This window comes from Colias croceus, chromosome 22, assembly GCF_905220415.1.
Source record: "Colias croceus chromosome 22, ilColCroc2.1".
Taxonomy (NCBI): domain Eukaryota; kingdom Metazoa; phylum Arthropoda; class Insecta; order Lepidoptera; family Pieridae; genus Colias; species Colias croceus.
Genome location: NC_059558.1, coordinates 4,710,312 through 4,732,731, shown reverse-complemented (window position 1 = coordinate 4,732,731; position 22,420 = coordinate 4,710,312). Strand labels below are relative to the sequence as shown.

The window sequence follows — 22,420 nt, the reverse complement described above, 5'->3', positions numbered from 1 at the left end:
AGTCATTGCTCAACTGTTTCATAAATGCGCGTCTGTTTAGAGGCTTTTCCTTTTTGGAAAGCATGTTGTGGCAATAAATAACATAACTATTGTCAAATGCCATATAGAGCATGCCGTAGAATAAGGCCATAGGCCATCTATTCGTCTTTCTACTGCATGACATCAGTGTACACATTTGATCAAATGAATCAACCCCTCCCTTTGTCTGATTGTAGAATTCAATCATATCTGGTTTTCCAGAGGTCGATTTGACGACGCCATCTTCATCACATGATGACAAGAGATATACTATCTTAGAAGGTTTGGGTTTGTATGAAAGTAACGTTAACGGACCGTCGTAGCAAAACATTGAGGTTCCAATTGCTCTATTCTTTGTGTATTTTAGTTCTTCCGGTATTTCCCTTTTATTTGAGCGTATTGTACCAATTATAGTTAATTTATAAGTTTCTTTGAAAGTTAGCAAGCTTTAAAAGTTAAACTCTCTTCATAACTTTCTTTTTTCGTGGAGTCAAGTTTTCACTGCTTGATGTCATAGCTCGCTTACTCCTTTTTCTCACTACTGAAAAGAATAACATACGTTTAGTTTCTATTGGTAGACAAAAAATATATTATAGTATCCACATTGAACATATTTTTTTGTTCATGTTCTCGCGTCTTTCTCCAAACGTCCAGACACATCCAGACTAATAGCATTTGCTTCCTTTCTAAATAATTCTTCCACAGTTTTCAATTTCAAGTTACATTTTGTGATGCAACATTCTCTTGAATTATGCCCCACAGTAAATCTATTGGGTTCAGTTCTGGATGGTACGGTGGAAAGCGTAATACACTATGTCCGTGATCTTTGAGGATTGTATCAAGTACAAATTGTCTATATTTTTGCTTTCTTTTTTTAATAATATCATATAGAATAGGTACTGTGTGTGTTTTTGGATATGAAATACATATTATGTTTGTCCAACCGAGCTAACATGTAACTTTTTCTAGAATTCGATGTGGGCACCGGATCCGACACGACGTTGTGGTACGATGCATTATCGACTACTAAAACTGAATGAGGCGGTAAAGGAAGAAAATTTTCTGTAATTCATTTCTGATAATTGCGAGCATTCATAGTACCTACTGTGGTAATCTCTCGCGTACTTTTTTGCTGGATAGATAAGCAAAGCTTCTGAAATGAAACCTTGTTCTGAGCAAGCATGAATAAAGTATGAATCCGTCGATTTCCATTTCGTTAGAGCATAATTCTATTGCATCGGCAACTGAATTACTGAATGTCTGGGATTTGTTTAGAATTTTCGTGGGATTTTGTTAATTTGTTGTCCATATGCAAAACCTAATTTTCTACCAACAATTTGATGAACTCACAAGATATCGTGCGGCCAGAATGGTCTGATATTGACCCCTTTTGTGCTAAAGTATTTTTACTAGCTTTAACTTGTGTAAAGGGTCTATCCGGACCCTTTTCGGATTACCGCCTTTCTGTCTCCTACGGAATAGAATGGATCAATCTTTTCCGATCAATTTTTTGCCATGAAAAGTTAGTATCAAAAGTTACTGATATGATACGAATATCACATTCTTCACGAACCATTTCATTGTACATTTTTACAAGATTTGCTTTAAGATCAGCTGATATTCCATTAATTAAAAAATAACTTAGTGGTATTTTCCATGAACCGTTTTCACAACTTACGAATCGCCATCTCATCAAAGCATAGGGCAAAAAGTAATTGTCGCTTAGAATTTTTTTACAATATTAGCTGCATTGAGAAGTTCAATAGCTTGAAAATACTCCTTGCGTTGCCATCTACACACTGATACCATCTAGATAATGTACGTGTGTGGGGAAGGCTTGTGTCAAAATACTACCTGACGTAGTCGTGGGCTCTAGGGCTAATAAAACGAAGAGTCAAAGCAAATTTTCTTAGCTCTGGAGAATATTTTCTTGCAGCGGTCGCGGTGTCTTTACATACTATAACTCTTAACAAATAATCTTATTTAAATATGTACTAAAATATTTTTTTTCTGTTGCATTTTTACAGAAATATCGTAATCTTATGTCAAGGTATGTTTTTACAACTGATTTAATTAATAAAAGTTGATGCTTTGAATCGTGTTCGCTGGAGTCGGATAATGTTTTCGAACATTCTTCAATGTTCTCTATTAGGAATGAATATATGTAGAGATAATATTTTTCATAGTTAGTTTTCCTGAAATTGCTTTTTAGTATCTTCTCGGTTTTAAGACATAAGTTCTCTAGGCCTTTTACAGTTTTTAACCCCAGTATCACGTATCTCAGGACGTATTAAGAGCCGTTTAAATGCAGCTCTATATTGCACTGCATTTGGATTATTGTTAAAGCCTCCACGGGCTCTGATTGCCGAAACGAAATAACTCGATGTGGTTCTGGCTGAATTTATAAATCCGTAAGTACGCCGGATGGTATTTTCAACTACTAACTTCATAAATAATTGTAAAGCACTTTTCATATAGACGATTAGGCCGATAGTTTTATCGGCCCAATCGTCTGTATCAAAACGGTCTTCCTCAGGGACTCTATAACTAATGTTCCATCGGAAAATCGAATCTTAATGTACTGATGTATTTTTAGCTTTTTCATAAAGCGCTTCAACAAGTCCAAAGTTATTAGAGCAAATGGCTTTTTTCCACCCTAAATAGGTCTCACTGAATAGCTGTTCAGCATATCAAATAAGTTGTTCGAAAATCCCGAAAAATACTTTTTGTCCCGTCAAAAAATACTCTTTGCCGCAATACTTAAGCGAGTCGGCAACTGACTCGCTAAACCACCAAGTCAAAGTCACCAGTCGCATGGCCTGTCCTAGCCGAATCGCTACCCGATTTACACGAGTCGATGAAAATCGCGGGTGACTAGTTCATTTGGCATCAAAATGTCGATCAGCACGGTCGCACTGCGTACTGGCATAGACATTGGTCGACAAGCCATAATTGAAGAAATACAAAATAAATTAAAGGTAAAGAAAAAGGGAAGGAAAAAGCGGAAAATCTGGGTACGCCAATGTATTTCTCGACGTATAAAACTGGGTTCTTCATATAATTTATTCCAGGAAATGGCTACAGAAGAGCCCGAGGATTTTAGAAAGCGTTTAAGAATGTCACCAATTTGAGACGTAACTGCGGTTCTTAAGCCCGCTTATTAAGAAAAAGGATACAAATATGCGTGAAGCGCTATCGCCAAAAATCAAACTACAAATAACCCTGAAGTTTTTGGCTACTGGCGACAACTATCCTAGTCTGGCAGAATCATTCTGTGTTCCAGAATGCATGATTTCCTTTTTACAAGAATATATTAAGGTAAGTGAAAAACATTTCTATTTTATGCTCTTTATTCGAAATTAAAAGAAGTTTAGGTAAAACAAATATACTACATAAAATAATCGTTTTCGAAAAAAATATTCATGTCATAAAAAGAAGTTAGATATAACAAAACATTCTACATAGTATTATCATAAATTATTCATGTCATTAAAAGACATAACAAAAATTCTACATAGTATTATCAAAAATCATTCATGTCATTAAAAGAAGTTGGGTCAAAAATGTCAGTCCCCAAGCTTGTTGTAACAGGTTGACTAAGAATGTCAAGGTTCTCTCCTTTTTTGCTGTTTACACTGTCACCAAAAAAGTTTTCTTCGATATCGACAGGACTCGCCGATGGTCTGTGATGGTCTTAGCTTGTAGAGTCCCTGACACTGCGAACGCTCATGGGCGGCGACAACCTTGCAGAAGGTGAGTCGCCTGCTCTTTTTGCTGGATTTGTCATAAAAAAAATGATTCATAGGCTGAACTCGTAATTGTGGCATTTGGAAGTTGAGACTTTAATGTTCCACGAATCAATTTTGAGCCCGTAGGCGTTGTAGTCGGACGGCGCGGCGACTCAATTCATCGCGTGCACTGTTGGAAGCTGAACTCGTCTCGTCGCAACTGCGTTGCTAAACGGACCTTCATATTTTGATTGTTGAAAAACACATGAGATTTCGAGACTTCAGTGGCCAGATGTAAACATTCGCTCTCTTGTAATTCGATAAGTTTTTTTTACTTATAAAATTGTAATCAATTTTTGCTCCAATCGAGTCATGCAAAACTTTTTTATCTCCAAACGTGTTTCTAACTAGTTCCAGCGCATGACCAGGGTCAATAAATTCATACATTTTATGATTCTCGAAACAAAAGAAGGTCTCATTCATTTGCATGAGATTGCATCCCAAATTTTGAACCATGGAAAAATTCGATGCAGGCTCATCACACGTCACGCTGATAACATTAACAACTACGTCAAAACATTTGTGTAAACATGAAAGCAACAGTCCAGCCTTTTGTTCACCGCTTAAACTAGTGATGAAAAAACATGCAGAAAATATGAAAATATTGGGCAGTTTCCAATTTCCATTAACATTGTTTAGTAAAAATACCAAACTTTGGCTTGCCACTTCAGTACTGTCAGTGAGTATGGCCACCAAATATTGTACACTAACCGTCGTGAAATAGTAACACACCGTAACATACGTGACTGATAGTAACATATGTGATTTTGTTAAGCCTAGTGTACATTAATGATGCAGGAGATTTTTTTTACATTTATTTATTTTATTTTATTACAAATTAAATTATCTGATTAAATTACTAAATAAAACAAAGGAGAATGGCAAACTCCCCTAAGACTCTGGGCCAGATCGTTACATTGATAATTTATGGGGGATTTAAAGATAAATATGTACAGATTCTGTAAATATAACAATAATTATAGATCTGTTCTATGGGATAGCAGAGATATTGGGATGTAATGTAACAAAAATTTAGGTTAGTTTGCTTGAGTTAAATGAATAGCATTGTCTTTTTCTAGGCCCAGGTAAGTTTATTTTCTGTCTACATTGTCTAGCTAATATAAGAGTATAACAGTAGAACACTCAGGTAAAAGAAATATTGGATCAAACGCATATTATTCAACACACATTTTAATCTACCAAAACATCAACAGTCACTAGGTAGGTACATTTCTTATATCTTTATAAATGGATGAATCAGGTTTCTCTTTTATAATTAGACCCATCAATTCAAATATTATCCAGTATAAATAGGGGCCGATTTTTCAATGGTGAGTTAAATGACGAGATAAGATTAATTCCACAGTTAACATGATTCTCAATTTTTCAATTGACAGATAGACCCTAACAGCTAGTTAAGTTCTCTAACTCGCGAATCTACGTAACTGGCTCTTTATACCCCAGTTAGCATCTGTCGAGTTATTTCACATTTCTATAATTGCGAGCGTCAGTTTTTGTAGGTTATATTTGTAGCTACAGTGTAGAATACTGTAGGTCTTCATATTCTCTTCCTGTAGCTAAAAATCTTAACGTCGCGATTAATCTTTCTTCTGCAGTTATAGCTGGTCTCAATTTCGTGTTTTGTCGCGTAATATATGGCCGTATTTTCTCCGATAATACTTGGAATAAATTATTGTCCATTCGAAGATACTTTTTAAAATCTTCTTCACCTATTTCTTTTATCAAATTCTTATGTGAAAGTGTATTACGTTTCAGTTACCAATTTCTAGTCCAAAATCTTTTTTTTTCTTTTTTTTTTATTATCATCATCGAGTACTAAAAAAGTTATGGCAAGCATCATTTTCTTTATTTTTGATAACTGCATAGTTGTTATTAGTAAAAATTCAAGAAGTGTAATCTGTTCGTGTTTCAAACTGCAAATAACGTTAGCCAAGTGAATGGTGAAAAAAAAAAGAGTTTTCTAACGTGTTGGCCAACATGTTGGGGTACATGTTAGCTAAATGAATCGCCCCCTTAAAGTATTATTATTGGTTGATGAAACTTTCAAAATATTCTAACATAAAATCCCTACGTTGGAGTCCTGGCTGGTCAGCAATGACAGTTTGAAATTGTGGTTGTGGATTTCTGGATCCACAGGGGGTTCGCTCTCATTTCAACTTCTTGCTAGATTGAACACACACACACGAGACTTAACCAAACTTTTAATTACTATCATAACAAAGTTAAATCAACAATTTACAAAATAATCGACAGGTAATTCGTACTGCACTTTATTGATTAGAAAATCAAATAAAAACAAAAACTGTTAACAAAACACTAAATGGCCCACGCATACCGAGTAGATGTCCGTCTGCCTTGAAAGTCGCAAAAAGAATGGGAATGGGAAGCTGTACCAGTTACCGACTGTTTTTATACATCTACCCGGCACAGTATTGTCATTTTGTGGGGGTATAGTTAATACGGCCTCTCCTGAAAGCCGATCGTCCTCGATCCTGGTTTTGATTGTGACGATGTCCTTGTCCAGTAGTGGCATCGACAATCCGACTTGACTAGGTAGGGGCGTCACTGGTCCGTCGATCTCGTTGGATTGGCCTTGGGGAGAGTAACTGGCTGCTTCGGTGCAAAAATACGGACTTCCTGTTTAATATGACTTTGTTTTGTGTAAATAGACAGAAATGATACTACGTTGTCTGGGTTTAAGTCAGCATTAGCTGCGGCCGCGCGTACTTGGGGGTTAACAATGCCTCTTATTACGATAAGTATGCGTAGTTCGTCGCTTAAACTTTGCACGATACGTAAACAAAGTAAGGTTCGTCGGGCATATTCAGCGTAAGTACTATATTTGTCCGAGGTTTTATTCATAGTATCGTAAAGGATATTGGCAAAGTCGAGTTTAGCGGGGCAGAGCGGTTTAAACTCACGCTTAAAGTTAGACCAAGTCCTATCGTTGATGACTCATTCGCTAATCCACGCCTTAGCGTCGCCCTTCAAACAGTTCGGTACTCGGGATAAGCACTCATGATCTGACCACCCGTTCATTTCCCTAGCGCGGTCTACTTCTTCGAACCACACATCAATGTTGTTTATGGTAGGATCGCAGTTGGAGACAAAGTATTTGCCCGCACGCGCGGGTTGAACTGCCTTTACTGCGTCTATAATAGCCTGAGCAAGAGTGGAAGTCTCCGAACAACGTATAGCCGAATCCGTGGCGCGATCTTTTCCTATCAATATCGATTCCCGAAGCTCACCACGTTCAATGGGAAGGTCAGACTTCAAAGTGCTTTGTACTGGAGTCATCAGCCGCGGTGAAGGAGCCCTCGTTTTGTGGTCACGATTGTGACGTCATTATAATTCTACAATTACAAAATTCTATCGAATATTCGGTTCGGAAATTAGTTTTTTTACATAATATTTTTATAATAAAGATACAAAAGTCAATACAATATTTAAGCCTAAGCCAAGTCCTTGTTCATCTTACATGTCAGAAATTCATTCACTGTATAGAAGCATTTTTGTTTCAGATATGAAGCAAATTTTAGGTTTACATTTAATGAGAAGAAACTTAAGAGTCGATTTCTATAGTCTTCTGCAGTCTTCCCACCTAATAGTAATAAGTGTTAAGAACATACTAATTACATAGTTGATAATATTTATCAACTAGTTTACATAGTTGATAATATTTACATAGTTGATAATATTTACATAGTTGATAATATTTATCAACTTCGCAAGCATAATAAAGAGATTTGGAAATCCATGTTCGTTGATTCTGTATTCCTTGGTCTTTTGCTATTTTCTGCTTTGACGTGTTCCCGGATTTTGACATCGTTAACCACACACTATACTGTTCGTGATATAATTTTTTTTTTGATTTGTTAAACATGTTTTTTGAATATGTTTGATCGATGATAAATTTATCAAAATCGGGAAATCTTATGGATAAATCATTACTGAAGAATCTTTTAGAACTTTGAACGCTGTTTCAGCATCGGGTATCAGTTCGGAATGTAACTAAGCCATCAAGTCTGCGTTTCAGTCCGCCGCCAACCCCATCCGCGGCTCCTTTCCCGTGGGAGGCTTCGCTGAAGTTCCACGTGGAATATGAGGATCCAAACGATTTTGTGTATTTTTCAAACAAAAAAAAATATATTTTTTTGTTTGTACTGGCTGGCCCACGCTCACGGAACAGATAAATAAGGTTGGAAAGGCTCTCGCTGCAATTTTGTACTAGGACCAGTATCGCCGCTTGACTCCCAATATTTTAATTTCTACACATACGCAATATTATGTTCACAAATATTTCGCACACAACCAAATCACACATACACATAAATCACAGGGCAGATATTCGTTCGCTCACTAGCAATAAGCTCCCGTAGGCATAGACACTCAAACACGCATAAATGCAATAAAAAATTTCATACATGCTAGTGCTTGACAAAGCCAATATTCTTTGTCGATAAATTATCTGATGAATTTATGGGGAAAAGTGAAACATTAAATAATTAATACATACTAAGAAATAATTTTATTTTACTTTGATTTAGGGCTGATTTTTCAATCCTTGGTTAAAACTTATTCATCGAATTACGTATTAAACTACTATTTCAAAAATGTTTTCTAATTGTCCTAAATGACAGTTTACAGGTGACATTTAAAAATGTTCGTGTAATACTTTATTGGACGGATAAATTTTAACCAAGGATTGAAAAATCGGCCCTAATTACAAATAATCACTGTCCTTGGAATAAAACATATTTATTAAGTAAGTGGCGCTTGCTATTAATTGCGAACGAATTTTTCAACACAAAGTGTAACTTCAAGTTAATATATTTTTCAATAATTGCTTTGGTGAGGTCTGTTACGTGATTTGCTGCAGGGTATTGGCCAATTTGATGATAAATTATGTTTTGGAATATTTCACTCCCAACAAAGTGACGCATAATTTTTGTCATCAACATTTTTTTATTTATATTATGATATGAAGAGTTTCCGTTTAGTTTTTGATAACAGATTCTGATATTTTATAGATCTGTATCAAATCTTTTGACGGGTATTATAACAGACCACCCTTATCTTTAGCAACTATAAATTTATGCTCATCATTTATGCTACTGGACAATAGCGCTCCAATGCATATATCGCAATCTATTTTTCTAATTAAAATATGCGCTATGTATCCTGCAATATGGCTTATGATTTGATTGCTAAAATCTGAAATGGTATTGACAAATGCGTTAATATCCTCTTCGTTATTATCCTCATCATCTTGATCCGAGATGTTCGTAATGATCTATTAATCGATGCACAATCAAGAATTGAAATGTGTTCAAGCGCAGTACATTTTCCACTATCGTTTAGATACTTACTTGCTAATCACAATTAGATAGTACCACTATATAGATATTCTACTAATTTTAATGACTCCACTAATCACAGCTTTAATTTCTAAAATCACAAATAACTACCTTCTAGCTAATCACCATTATGAACCCACGGGATAGCCATTCGACTCATTTTTAATGTATCTACTCTACTAATTACAGCTTTAATTCATGAAATCACGAATACAGTTCACAAAAAAAGTTCTTAGCCTTTAAGTAAGCCAGTAATCGCAGTTACTATAATAATTAAGATCCCTTTGTTTACTTTTTGTACCTTATATATTAAGTTTTTTGTGGCGTATTAGGTAGTTTTAATTTTCGAACAATGGAAAAAGTTCAGATTCCTCGGAATTTTTAGTATTTACGGACATTAGAGATATTCGATCTTCCATTACCAATGTGGAGTTTTCCACGAGTGATTGTTGATTATTTATTGGAAAAGGTTTTTTCAATATATTCTTCAGCTGGTAGATTAAAACTGGATAAGGAGGGCAGGTTACTTGGACGCGTATTTTCCGTACATTCTCTGTGAGGTTTAGTGTAGTAACCACCATATTGATTTGAATAAGTGCCGTATTCATAATAATCGGCGCCTTGTACTTGTTGGAAATTACCTTCCTCATTTTGTGCTTCCAAGATACATTTTATTATATTTATCTTTATCGTTGGCTTTAATCTTTGGGGCACCCTTTTAAAATCGTCAACCAATGACAACATAAATGGTCGATCAGAATCTTCTTCATCAGTCTTTCGTTGCAACGTAGATTTTAAAACGTTCAAAAGTTCAATACCAATTTTATCTGTTGGGTCACTTATTTTTGGTTTTCTTTGTTTTCGGTGGAATTATGTTATTACCATGTTGCTCTTCAACTGGGTCATCGTTTTCTTGATTTGCCATACTGTTGTGCGCTTTATTCATTGATACTACTATTAATAATTCTTAAAAAAACGTTGTGCTTTCATTTTTTGAATGACGGCAGATTTAATTGGTCACGACAAAAGTCTATAGCGTCTGCGACACTTAGGCTGAATAATTGCGTTGCAAGCTTAACTTTCATCTTATTATTTTGAAAATTAAGATGTTGGTAACGGAGCTTGTTCGCTAAATGAAAGTTCTCCTTCATTTGAAGGTTATTTAATTCCTTCAAAAATCGCCATTCTATGGTATGTATTACCATCTTTATCTAAAAATGTATTATAACATTAATGTTTTAAGTGAAATAAATGATTTATTTATTTATTAAAAAGCATTACGGATTAATTTTATCATGTGTGATGGGTCTAGCAGTACAACTACTGGTCTAAGATCCGAACATAAGGCGAAATTCAACGGCGTGATAATAGAATGAGACCAATTTTATAATTAATTTAGTCTTTTAAAAAATGTATTAAAAATGGGTTGACTTGGAAAATCCTGGACAGGACATTTTTAATGAATTAAAAAAAAAAAAACATTTTTAATAGACTAAATTAATTATAAAATTGGTCTCATTCTATTATCACGCCGTTGAATTTCGCCTTATGTTCGGATCTTAGACCATACAGAATGATTCGTAGACGTGTTTGGAAAAGATATTTTTATATCTTTGATTGAATAGTTTAAGCATTCCACCATTGCCATATTAGCAGCGCATCCATCAAAAGTTAGGGAAATTGTTTTTATGCCTGTTTCTGTAATAAGTTTCTTTAGCTATGATATAATTTTTTTAAAGTAGCTCCTCACTTTGCTTAAATAGTAAATACCTATCGCGTCCCATTTTTCTAATTTCAGGAACGCGACCTTTCAGTTTATTAATTAAAGTGCTATGCGGCACTCCAAAGTGTCTAGAAGCTTCTTGTATTTTAAAACGACCTTCGCGCACCGCGGCTATTGCGGACTGCATTGCCGAATCAGGGCATCGAAGGATTTTGTGATCCTCAGTCTTTTTCTTACCTGGAATATAAAGCAAGAAGTCATTCAAACCATGCCATGCGTAAAAGATCTTCGGGTTTGTAGATAGGACCACTCGTGGTTTGTTCTCATTAGTATAGAAGACTCCGGTATGAAGAGTTATTTGTGGTTTAGATCCAGCAAAGTGCATAGCTTGAACTTTAGCAAGTTTACAAGTATAATTTTCGGTAAAATCAATATGCACAGCCACTTCATTGTCCTGTAAATTTTTTATGCATTTTAAGTACTGGTTGTACTGATCTGCATCTTTTTGGCTGAATTTTTCAATGGAAACAGTATACTTTTTAGGTCCTTAAATCATAAATAACATGGTGTACACAAGTACTTTACACAATAAACTTAATATTTTTGAAGAAACTTTATAATTTCATTAACCTAGTTCAGGCATATTTAGTGATAACTCTCCTTCTGGTTTGTATATTCAGACCTCACTTTTTACTGTAATAATTTTTCAATAAACAAATATTATGAACACAAAAAACGATGTATGATAAATACATCATTTTTTGTGTAATTTTATAATCTCCACCCCTGTTGGTCGTAGCGTGATGATATATAGCCTATAACCTTCCTCGATAAATGGAGGACCAGTAGTTCCCCGAGATTAGCGCGTTCAAACTGACAAACAAACAAACTCTTCAGCTTTATAATATGTATTAGTATAGATGTATGTACATATGTATGATATACAGGGTGTAATCATTAACCCTTAGGATGCATGATTTTTTATATTTTTATATAAAAAAAAATTATATTATGAAATGAGGGGTCTAAAATACGGGAAAAATATTAAAAAAAATCATTGAAATATTTAAACTATATTTATTATTGAAAATAGGTTGGTATCATTTTTGATAAATTATGCAGTAAGCACATAAAAAAGATATAATTAAATTGTATGGAAAACCCTGAAGCAGTTATTATTGCGGTTATCACAGAGTGATATACCTATTGCATTTCTCACACATGACTGACGTGAGTTTTTTACACTGGTTCCTTTTGGAATAAGATTTTTCAAAACGTACGTCGTCCCAACACCGTCAAAACGTACGTCGTCAGGCGGTAACGTTTGGGCACCCAGCTTTGGTGTCTTCTGCTTTGCAGGAACTTCTGTTTTATTGAGACTTGGGCGGCCTCTTTTATTTTGTGATGTGGTGCTGCCATAGTTACAAACATGCACGTTTAATATAATGTTTACGCCGAACGCCATTTGCATTTAATCAATCAAATAGCTTCACAAAACTTAGAATCAAGTAAGCTAGAGCAATACGAAATGACTTTAAAGATTACTTTAATAATTGCCATAAAGATAACCAATAAATTTTATGTACCATCAGAATCTCCTTGTATTTCTTCCCATAGTTTTTTAATTATTTGACGATTCGAATGATTTGAATCGCTACTATTCCACAAAGGTGGCCGAGCCAATACAAACCGAGCGGAAAACGCAAACTGACTTGCGTCCACCCGCCCCGCCCGCGACACACGCTTCTCCTGCCGCGATACCCGCTCATCCGCCCCGCCCGTACTTGGTGCACCTTGGTACACAAGTATGGCGCTGTCCTATTGTCATCGCTCGCGCGATAATGCGATGCGATTTCATCGTGCGATGAAACCGCTTCGCTGCGATCACACTCGAAATGGCTCTTAACAAAAATGCACAGTTGTTGCTGTCGGGCATTATTTCTTTAATCGTAAATCACATTAAGAAAAGGAAACGTGGACCACATAATACACTTTATAAAAATAGAAAGCAGCGCGGTGAATTTCACAATCAGTATTTCGACGTAAGGAAAAACGAAAAAGATTTTTACGAATATTTGTGTATGTCAACAGAAACATTTGATTACATCTGTAATGGAATACGCAGTGATTGTACTCGTTATACTCGTATTAGTGTGGAACAAAGATTGGTGTTAACATTAAGGTACTTTTTTTTTATAATTTACCTCTACTCATAAACGTTGCTTAAATTAAACCTCGTTTAAAAACTAACGTTGTCCCCGTCATTGTTTTATCGACTGACAAAGACAGCATTAGTTTCTAACAATGCTTAACTTAAGGTGAATGCGCACAGGTAGCCCGTCAAATTCAAATTTTCTTCGGTTTTTTAGGAATTACAGCTATGTTTTACGTTGTAGGTATGTTGATCAAAATGCAATTCGCGACTGTAATAAACTCAGGATGCTCACAGTGTCGAAATGGAGTGTTTGTTGCATAGAAGTATCTAGCTACTTGCAAATCTATTTTGTGTTTTTCTTTTTGTGGCGTTTTTACTACAAACTGTGACATTATTGAATGACTTGACATCGACGCCGACGAATCTTGTCTCATTTTCTTAGCGACGGGAATGGGTTCTTCATCCACGGCTTTCACGTCATCATCGTGAATTTCTTTTATATGACTATCTGAGGAAAGGGAAAATAAATTAACTTACACTAGGCTTGAATCTTGATCCAACATTAAACTATTAAGTAACGAAAATCTGTAAAAATCGTATCCAAATCGTTGCAGTTACTGCTAATTATATTTAAGATAAAGTGCATGTTACATAAAATTAGTGAGCGCATTGGCTTAAAATAAACTCTGTACTGTACAGGGTTGTATTGTACGGGCTGTACAATACAATAAATATTTTTAAAATCCATTATTTATTATTTCAATAGACTGTACAAAAACTTTTGTATTTCAATTTTCATTCCCATGTACAAAAATGTTCGTGCCCCGGATGCTGGCGGCTCTGCACTCTGCACTAGTATAGTAACCATTAAATAAAACTAATAACAGTGCATATATAACAATAATAGTTAACAAATAATAGCAAATACTATACTCATAACTTAGTTAATTACTTACCATCGTCACTTGAGTCACTGTCGTTTCTTATTGTGGAGGTAGATGCGCCGAGATTCTTTTTCGTTGACCTATAATCTAGACATTTTGCTAGATGCGCCCTCATACGAGCGATTAGGCCCACCATAAAACAGAGCTGCAATTCCCAAAAAACCAACGAAAATTTGAATTTGGCGGGCTACCTGTGTGAATGCACCTTAAGCAAATTAGGTATATTTACCCTATTATGTAGGTATGTGTGTAAATTGATTCCTATAATGTATGGAGATAGAAATAAAAGACTGAAGTACGTTATTTATAATTATGTATTTAGGTAAGTTGGATAAAAACGAAAAAGAAAAACAATATTATGTTTGGTATTTAAACATCGTCATTAAATGTTTCGTAAAATTGACGAGTTTGAGACGGTGGCGACGTGACGATGGTCGAGTGTACTGGAGATGGTAAAATTGAAGCAGAATATGAAGAGTTCGAGGGGGAGGGGGAAGTCGTTAAAGCAATTTCATCGGCAATTAAATTTTGTAATTTACTCTTTAATCTCAATTTTTGTACTGGAAATACGGAGCAAGTGACTTTAAAACTGTTTGTTTGTGTGACTTTTGTCTTCTTCAATTTTAAGCATTTTGATTTCAAATTCTGAACAAGTAGATTTTTTATGTTTTTTTCCTTGAGATCTATCCAAAGAAGACGTACTTGCACTCTGCGTTACATTTCGCTCCAAAGTAGACGTACTCGCTTCTGGCTTATTACATTGTGCTCCAAAGAGGATGTACTTGCGCTCTGACTGCATACAATGCGCTCTCGGACAATGGATAAGCCTGGGCGCATACATACTGATTCCGGATCAAGAATCCTGATCAGGTTTCCTAATCAAAAATTCCGTGTGGAGAGCGCACACATTCGGCTTTTTGCATTCGGAATTTATACGATCAGTTCGATCATAGACGCTTCTTACAACGCACGAGAGTGGACAACGAAGACGAATAATTATTGATGTTTATTGCTCTTTTATTGGCGCTAGACAAAAAGGGCATAAAGCGTCGTTATTGGGTGCATCCACTGAATACCCAAAGATTAACTGAGAGTCAATTCTATGTCAAAAGAGCAAAGTTACGGGCATTCCCAGAAGAATTCTTTAACTATTACAGGATGTCAACGAAATCCTTCAATGAGCTTCATAATAGCATACGAGATAAAATAAAAAAGCAAAATACGCCCATGAGATTGTGTTTAGATACAGAAGAAAAATTGACCATAACATTAAGGTATGTATGTATTTATTGTAATAAAAATTAAAATATTGTACAAACACTGCGCTTTAAAGAACAATGGCCAAATTTGTATAGGAGCTGGACTTGACTTTTATTTTTCGTGTCCCAACACAAACTATAGTTAGATTAGTTTGTTTTTATGTTGTAAACACTATAGGTACCGTTTGAAAATCACCTCTAAATAGCCACAATTTATTATTTTAACGTTAACAATACTTTTGAGGTTAGGATCAACAACTACCTTTTACCAGACTGCGACCTAGCCTAAAAGTGTGGTTAGCGATAAGCGAGGAGGATAATTAGCGATTTCGTTTCCATTGAATCGAATTCTCTCCGAGAAAAACCAAAAACTTGTCCGTCCATCACACTTACAGTTGGATGTCAAAAAGGGCCGTCTGTCAATCCGTCTCGTGGAGTCTGGTCTGACTGTATTGCTCAGCATGTAGAATATTATTATACCTATTCCATAATACTCGGGTACCATCATAAGGAAGGTACCCGGTCCTTTGGAAGGCTTACGTGGGGACACGGATCCAACACGCAGAGGCCCTTTAGAGAACTTTACTGTGTTGTGGGACACCAGCCGCAGCCTGCCCATGACTGCACTATAGAGATACAGTCCTAGGCAGTCTGCGGCCGATGTAGGACTATTTAGAGATATGGAAAAACAAAATAAACTGGGCTATGGATTGGGATGTTAAATGGGCCGGTATTTGGGGACTATTGGAAACTATGGCACCTGCCTTTCTACTAAAAGAAAGTAAAAATATGTTGGCAGGTGGTGACTCGCCCTCTCACTGTATGGGCCCCCGAAATAAGTCACTGCAATAGTGCGACAAGGGGGCAACATATTGTGAGCAGCTAAGGGTGGAGAGGCGTCCTTGGACTTTAAACGACGATCACGCGCTCCCTGAGGGTCCAGCATCACGTGCCCACTCGCCACTTACACTTCGCATCCACCCTTCGAGCTAAAAGCTCTCGCGACTCCACTCTGGCCGGCCGGTTAAGGCAAGCCAGAGGTGGGGGTCCTGTCCTCGTCAGGCTTCACTCCGACCGGCCGCTGAAGGCAAGCCGGAGATGAAGACAGGGGCCTCCCCCGGGAGCACTCGGTTCCCGCGGGGTCGCTACTCCCCGAGTGACCCCGACACCCCGCCACAAGGTGTCCTGCGGGTTGACTGATTGCACGGGTGGAATATCTACTGTCACGTAGACAATAGATATTCCAACCGTGGGCGATGGGGTCGTCACATCCCTACGCCCTTATACCTATTATTGTTATCATCACACGGACGTATTTCCTGACAGACTAAATACCAATTGTCTTTCAGTCTTCAATACTCAAGTTGTATATGTATTGACAAATCGAGTAATGGTTGCTTATAGGAGTAAATGAATTGTAATTTAGGAGTAGGTACTTAAATGAAAGAAAAAGGCTTGACAAAAACACTTTTTATTCTTCATCCTCTCTTACAACTACAGCATCGAGAAATGCTGCTGGCGCTGATATTGTCGGCTGATGCCTGGCCCACCCAAGATACCACACAAGCGTCATAACATGTGCACAGCACCCAACCGTTCTTCTACCAACTAAACAATTACAGCAATACTCTGGTATAGCTTCCCTTCCAGACACATTATTTTCAATTAATATATAAACATAATCTGGGGGCACGGTAGTGCCCCCGCCAAGACGAGCAAAGCGAACAAGCGAAGCGCACGGGCACTACCTACCTTTTCTCGAAGCGCTTCGACGTTTTTTTGAACCCTCATAACTTGGGTTTGGATTATGCTAGATCAACAAAATTTTCGGGATATATTGCCAATAGCGGACTTATTGAAAATATTAAGTTTTAATTACATTAGCTTTTATACTTCAGATTTTATTTATATCTAAAAAACGCTAATTTCGTCACTGACTCACTGATGATCATCAAAATTCTTAAGGTATTTCCTAATGTCCTAGAAAGCTGAAATTTTGTATGTAAGCTAGTATTAGCACACAAACAACAAAAAAATTATAAAACTTGTAACTTTCATCCCCCAACCCCTTAAACTAGGGGATGGGAGTTTGTATGAGACCTGTAATTTTAAATTAAATTTTGATGACGCTAGAGGTCTAATCTAATAATCTAAAACTTGGTTCCCCTAGATATATATATGTATAGGTACTCCTTGTTAAAAAAAAATTAAAACTTTAATCGACATACTTATAAAATTTTGTTACAAACAACTTACAAAAAGAAATGAAATCCCACCAAAAACATTTTCATGTAAAATGTTGCCAAGACGAGCCCATTTATGACTCGCACTGTCAAAAAGTTATCAGATCTCATGTAGAGCGAAGCTTCTAACACTACACGCCCTAACTCTACAAGGCCTAACTTCACAAACTCTACACCTTAGTCAAAATATGTGGCTTGGCCGTTCGTTACTACAAGAACTATTGTATAACACAAAAGTAATGCACAGTGAATTAATTTTTCACCTTACGCCGATGTGAATGTAGCGAAATGGCCAAGCCACATATTTTGACTAAGGTGTAGAGTTTGTGAAGTTAGGCCTTGTAGAGTTAGGGCGTGTAGTGTTAGAAGCTTCGCTCTACATGAGATCTGATAACTTTTTGACAGTGCGAGTCATAAATGGGCTCGTCTTGGCAACATTTTACATGAAAATGTTTTTGGTGGGATAAACTTTTCTCGAAATGTGTCTGGATTTAATTTTGCCTCTTATGAGTGAATTGTTTCCACTTCCTCTCAAACGATACTGTGTTACATTAATGTTTTCTTTGCTTATTTCAATTCGATACCCTCCGTGAAACCTGACATGTTCACTATAATAGGAGCTTGCTTGTCGGATCTGATATGTTCCTAGGGCAAATAAAATAACTTCACTATATTCTAGACGGGGAAATAAAATATTAGTATTGGAATGAGCTGTAATACTAGTAAAATCGGATGTTCGTCTATTCATATTTATAGTGGTTACAAATTCAATTAAGTTATTATTTAATGGGAATCGTTCCCTAATCACATTTATGATGTGCTCAGCATCATTCCTATTTTTTAACCGAACACCGAATTTATTTAAAAGGCTTGCAGCTATGGAAAACATTTGCATCACAGACATATCTTTGTATGTCTGTGATTTGCATCATATGTGGAACTGTTTTATTAAAAAAATCTTGCCGGAATATTTTAAAGTCTCGTTTAAAGTACCCGTTAACGACTTCTACGACCCAACGGCATATGGTCACACATCGACTCCTGTTAGCTTGCTCGGTGGTGAGCTGATGCTCACCTTCAACCAAGGATTCCGGCATATACGTTTTATAGCTGCAAGCCTCTAACAAACTAATCGAATCTCTAAATCCCCTGTCTAAAATAAAAATATCATTATTTTGAAAGTATTGTCTGAGAGGAGAGTTTTCATCTCTGAAAAGAGATTTCATTATGTCTGCGTCAGATGTGGTAGCTTTGTATGGGCCAAAGCAGTCTACAATGTAGCCATCTGGTGTCACCAGCAAAAATGGTTTTAACAAGTTTTCGTACTTATGCAAGGAGTATGAATCCTTTTGGAACATATAATTGGAACTCTTGTTTATATAAATATATGTCCCATCACATATAATTATTGTATTTTCATTATTTTGATTATAAATTGCATTGGTATCATTAAATTGTGTTGCAACAATTGTTCACGGGATATGTGTTGGAGTCCTAGATTTCTAGGCACAAAATTCTGTACCAATATCTCTCTAACCTTATCCATTAATCTTTCTAATGTTCGTCTCGGAACCATTAATAACTGGGATAACCGGTCGTCTGAGTCACCAGTTCTCATCTTCATTAGAAGAGCACCAAAACCCAAAATGCCTCTATATGTTTCTATAAGACGCGGAACTTCATAAAGTAAAAGTTCAAATTGGTTTTTATTCATTCCAAGCCAATAATGAAACAAACGTTCATCAATTCTTTCAACACTTTCCATACTCGAGAAATCGAGAAATGTGTTAAAAGCATTTATAAAAGAAAGTGCATGTTCCACTTGGTTAGCCGTAAATGTTCCTTAACTATTTTGAGAATCAAACAACATATCCCAATCAGTACTAAATGTATGGTCTACACAAATACGAGCATTTATAGGCAAGTAATATTTGTGTTTGCTAAGAGTTGTTGCTCTTAGAGGGTCAGAAATCCTGTGCAAATCTGTGTTCTGGCAACCAGAAAAAACACAATGTGCTGCAGTGTTAGCCGCTCGTCTATAGTGTGGTAAACTAATCACCCCAGGTACTTCGTCAGCTTGCTGGTCTGTATTTGGAGAGCTTTCAGGTTCTTGGTTGAAGCTCTGGCTCTGATTCCTGCTCCGGCTCAGGCTCTTGCTCCGGCTCTACCTGCTGCTCAATATTTTGCTGCATATTATGTGTATCAGCTCTCTTGAGTCTCAGCCAACAGGGATGACAAACATGGTCTGTTGAAGTTGCCTGAAACAACCATACAGCCTTGTCTTAATATAAATGTTCCAGCTCATTATTATTAAACTCAAGCAAAAAAAATCATTGTTACAAAACAATATTAAATTGCAGTGATAAATTCAGTATAACATTGAAACAAAAGGAAAAAGTAATAAGCAAATCATAATTACCTGCCGTGGGGCAATTCTATTTTCAAGTTCAATATGTATTGCTTGTTGCAACTGAGATGGATTCTCTCTCACAATAAGGTCATGTTTACGGTTCCGCAGAGAGCTTCCACAAAGTATGCAAACATGTATGTGGCCACGGCAAGATGAGGCACCAGATTCATTAGCTAATCCGGAGTTGACACATTGCATTGCCAATTCTTTACAGGCATCACATATTTAATCTTCTTCAGTGATCTAAAATAAGAATTAGAGTTGTATTATGATGTATGATTGCGTGTGACGGTTTATGTTAGTGTAATAAAATAAGAACGTATGTAAATACGTACTATTATTGGAGAACTCCACTCGCAGATCTTAGAAACCACTCTGGTATCCAGTTCAAAAACGAGATGGTGGCGAAGGGTATCAATGCGTATGTTACAATTAACACATCGCAATCGCAGGGCTAATTGTGTAGCGGTAGTCTGCATGATGTCTCTCACAATTATCTGCCTGAGGAGCAGTGGTGGCTCAGTGGTGAGATCTCGGACTTCGAATCGATAAGTCCGTGGTTCGAGACCAGGCGAGCGCGCAGGAAATAAATTGATTTTTCAATTTATCTGCGCATGTTGTAACATCACCACTGCTCGAACGGTGAAGGAAAACATCGTGAGGAAACCGACATGTCGAAGAATTTAAAAAAAAAAAAGTTCGACGACATGTGTCATCCGCCAACCCGCACTTGGCCAGCGTGGTGGATTATGGCCTGTACCCTCATAGGAGGCCCGTGTCCCAGCAGTGGGAACGTATATGGGCTGATGATGATGATGATGATGACAGAACGAATCACAATCCACAACAACGAGAGAAGCGTATAGATGACGCGATGATTGCCGGGTGTCAATCAATGAATCAATGGCGCGGATCGATGACCACAGATTTTATAACTTGTCGATGACAAATGACGTTCCGTTGTACGTAATTCAGCTTACTATGAACCTACATCATTATTTTTATGACAATAATTCAGTGCATAATAAATATAGTAGTTGATTTGATGCCTACAAACTAATTGGATTGAATTACAATTAACAACTATTCAGAAAAACGGAAATAATTATAGTCTTTCAATATTGAGTCAATTTATACGCGAAATGAATCGTCTTTAGGTGCGTTCTGAAACTATTATTTTGGATAATTTCGAAACATTTACAAAAACAAGAATAAACGGATATCTTTTTTTTGTGGCTACTTAGAGAGGTATTTCTTGTGTTTTTTAAGACCTTAAAAAATAGGGGTATTTTTCATATATATGGCATATTGGGACGCCATCGTTTCGTCATCTGGTACGATTTGGCCAACCTCCTTTACTTAAACTTAAAGAATTCTTGCATTGACTGACTAGCCTCATTGTCTTCAACACTAGTATTTGGTATAGATATCTCAACAGGACAATCTTGCTTGGGGCTTTGTTGGGTAGTTGATGCGGGAGGTCTCACACTAGAGATTGAGTGGATAATAATAGGCTTCCTGGTATTCTTACGTGGCACATTTTGCTGCTGCGAAGATGGATAAAAAGTTGGTGGTGATGGACATGGACTCTGCAAATATATTGGTGATATTTTGGGCACGTGCATATTTATATAAGATGGAATGAAAGTCGGTGATGGAGATGAGTTATTTCCAGCCATTGGAAACGACCCTGAAGAATCGTCACTTTGTTGGTAATAGTTATAGTGTACCGGGATGTTGATGGCGATGGTTCGTTTCCCATGGTAATTTTTTTACCAATTGAAGCATACCGACTTTGAAATCAATTTCTTGATGAGCATTCATTGTTTTCATATAGCTTCTGAAACTAAGAAGATATTTAGAGTCGCCATCTTCGTCAATATTAGCAGAAGATATTTTCTGTTTTTGTTGCAACATACTTAGTATTTGATTGGGGACATCTTTCTTTTTTTTTCTGACTAACCATAGGTAAAGTAGGTACGGGTGACTCCACACGATTGATATCTTCCGGTTCAATATCAGTTTCTGATTGTTGTTGTGGTTGAGTAGATTCTGCATCGTCGATCGGATAGTTCCCTTCTGATTTTCTACTAGCAAACACTGGTGCCATAAAGTAAAGCAAGGAACTATAAACAAGTTTTGGGCTTTTTTGCAGCACTGCCAGTAGGAAGATTTTTGGTATTTCTTTGCGATAATAGTCTCGAATGTTGTTCCAATTTTTCTTCAATTCGGCACCTGAAATAAGTTAAAAATAAAACTATATTGCTTTTTATTTCAGATTTCTGGCAACTGGTTGCAATTTTGAAGAGGTTGAAGAGGGTTGAAGAGGTGCACCAACGTTTAGAAATGAGACCACCGTCATCAAATGAACGTTGGATGGAAATTGCGGACAATTATTATAGAAATGCCAACTTCCCAAATTGTGTAGGGGCAGTAGATGGGAAACATATTCGTTTGATTTCTCCGCAGCGCACTGGGTCTGCTTTTTATAATGTAATTTCA

The 22,420-nt window shown here is 36.6% G+C and overlaps 1 protein-coding gene across 1 annotated transcript; it reads right to left on the bottom strand.

The window, feature by feature from the left end:
* Window positions 1-16,736: 16,736 nt before the first annotated feature.
* On the bottom strand, window positions 16,737-20,380 carry LOC123701979. The gene is made up of 4 exons (XM_045649612.1): window positions 19,928-20,380; window positions 18,432-19,766; window positions 17,974-18,397; window positions 16,737-16,948 (listed from the first exon to the last, which is right to left on the bottom strand). Exons 2-4 carry the CDS (start codon window positions 18,864-18,866, stop codon window positions 16,737-16,739), a joined length of 1,071 nt encoding a protein of 356 aa, XP_045505568.1. The 5' UTR covers window positions 18,867-19,766; window positions 19,928-20,380.
* Window positions 20,381-22,420: the final 2,040 nt, after the last annotated feature.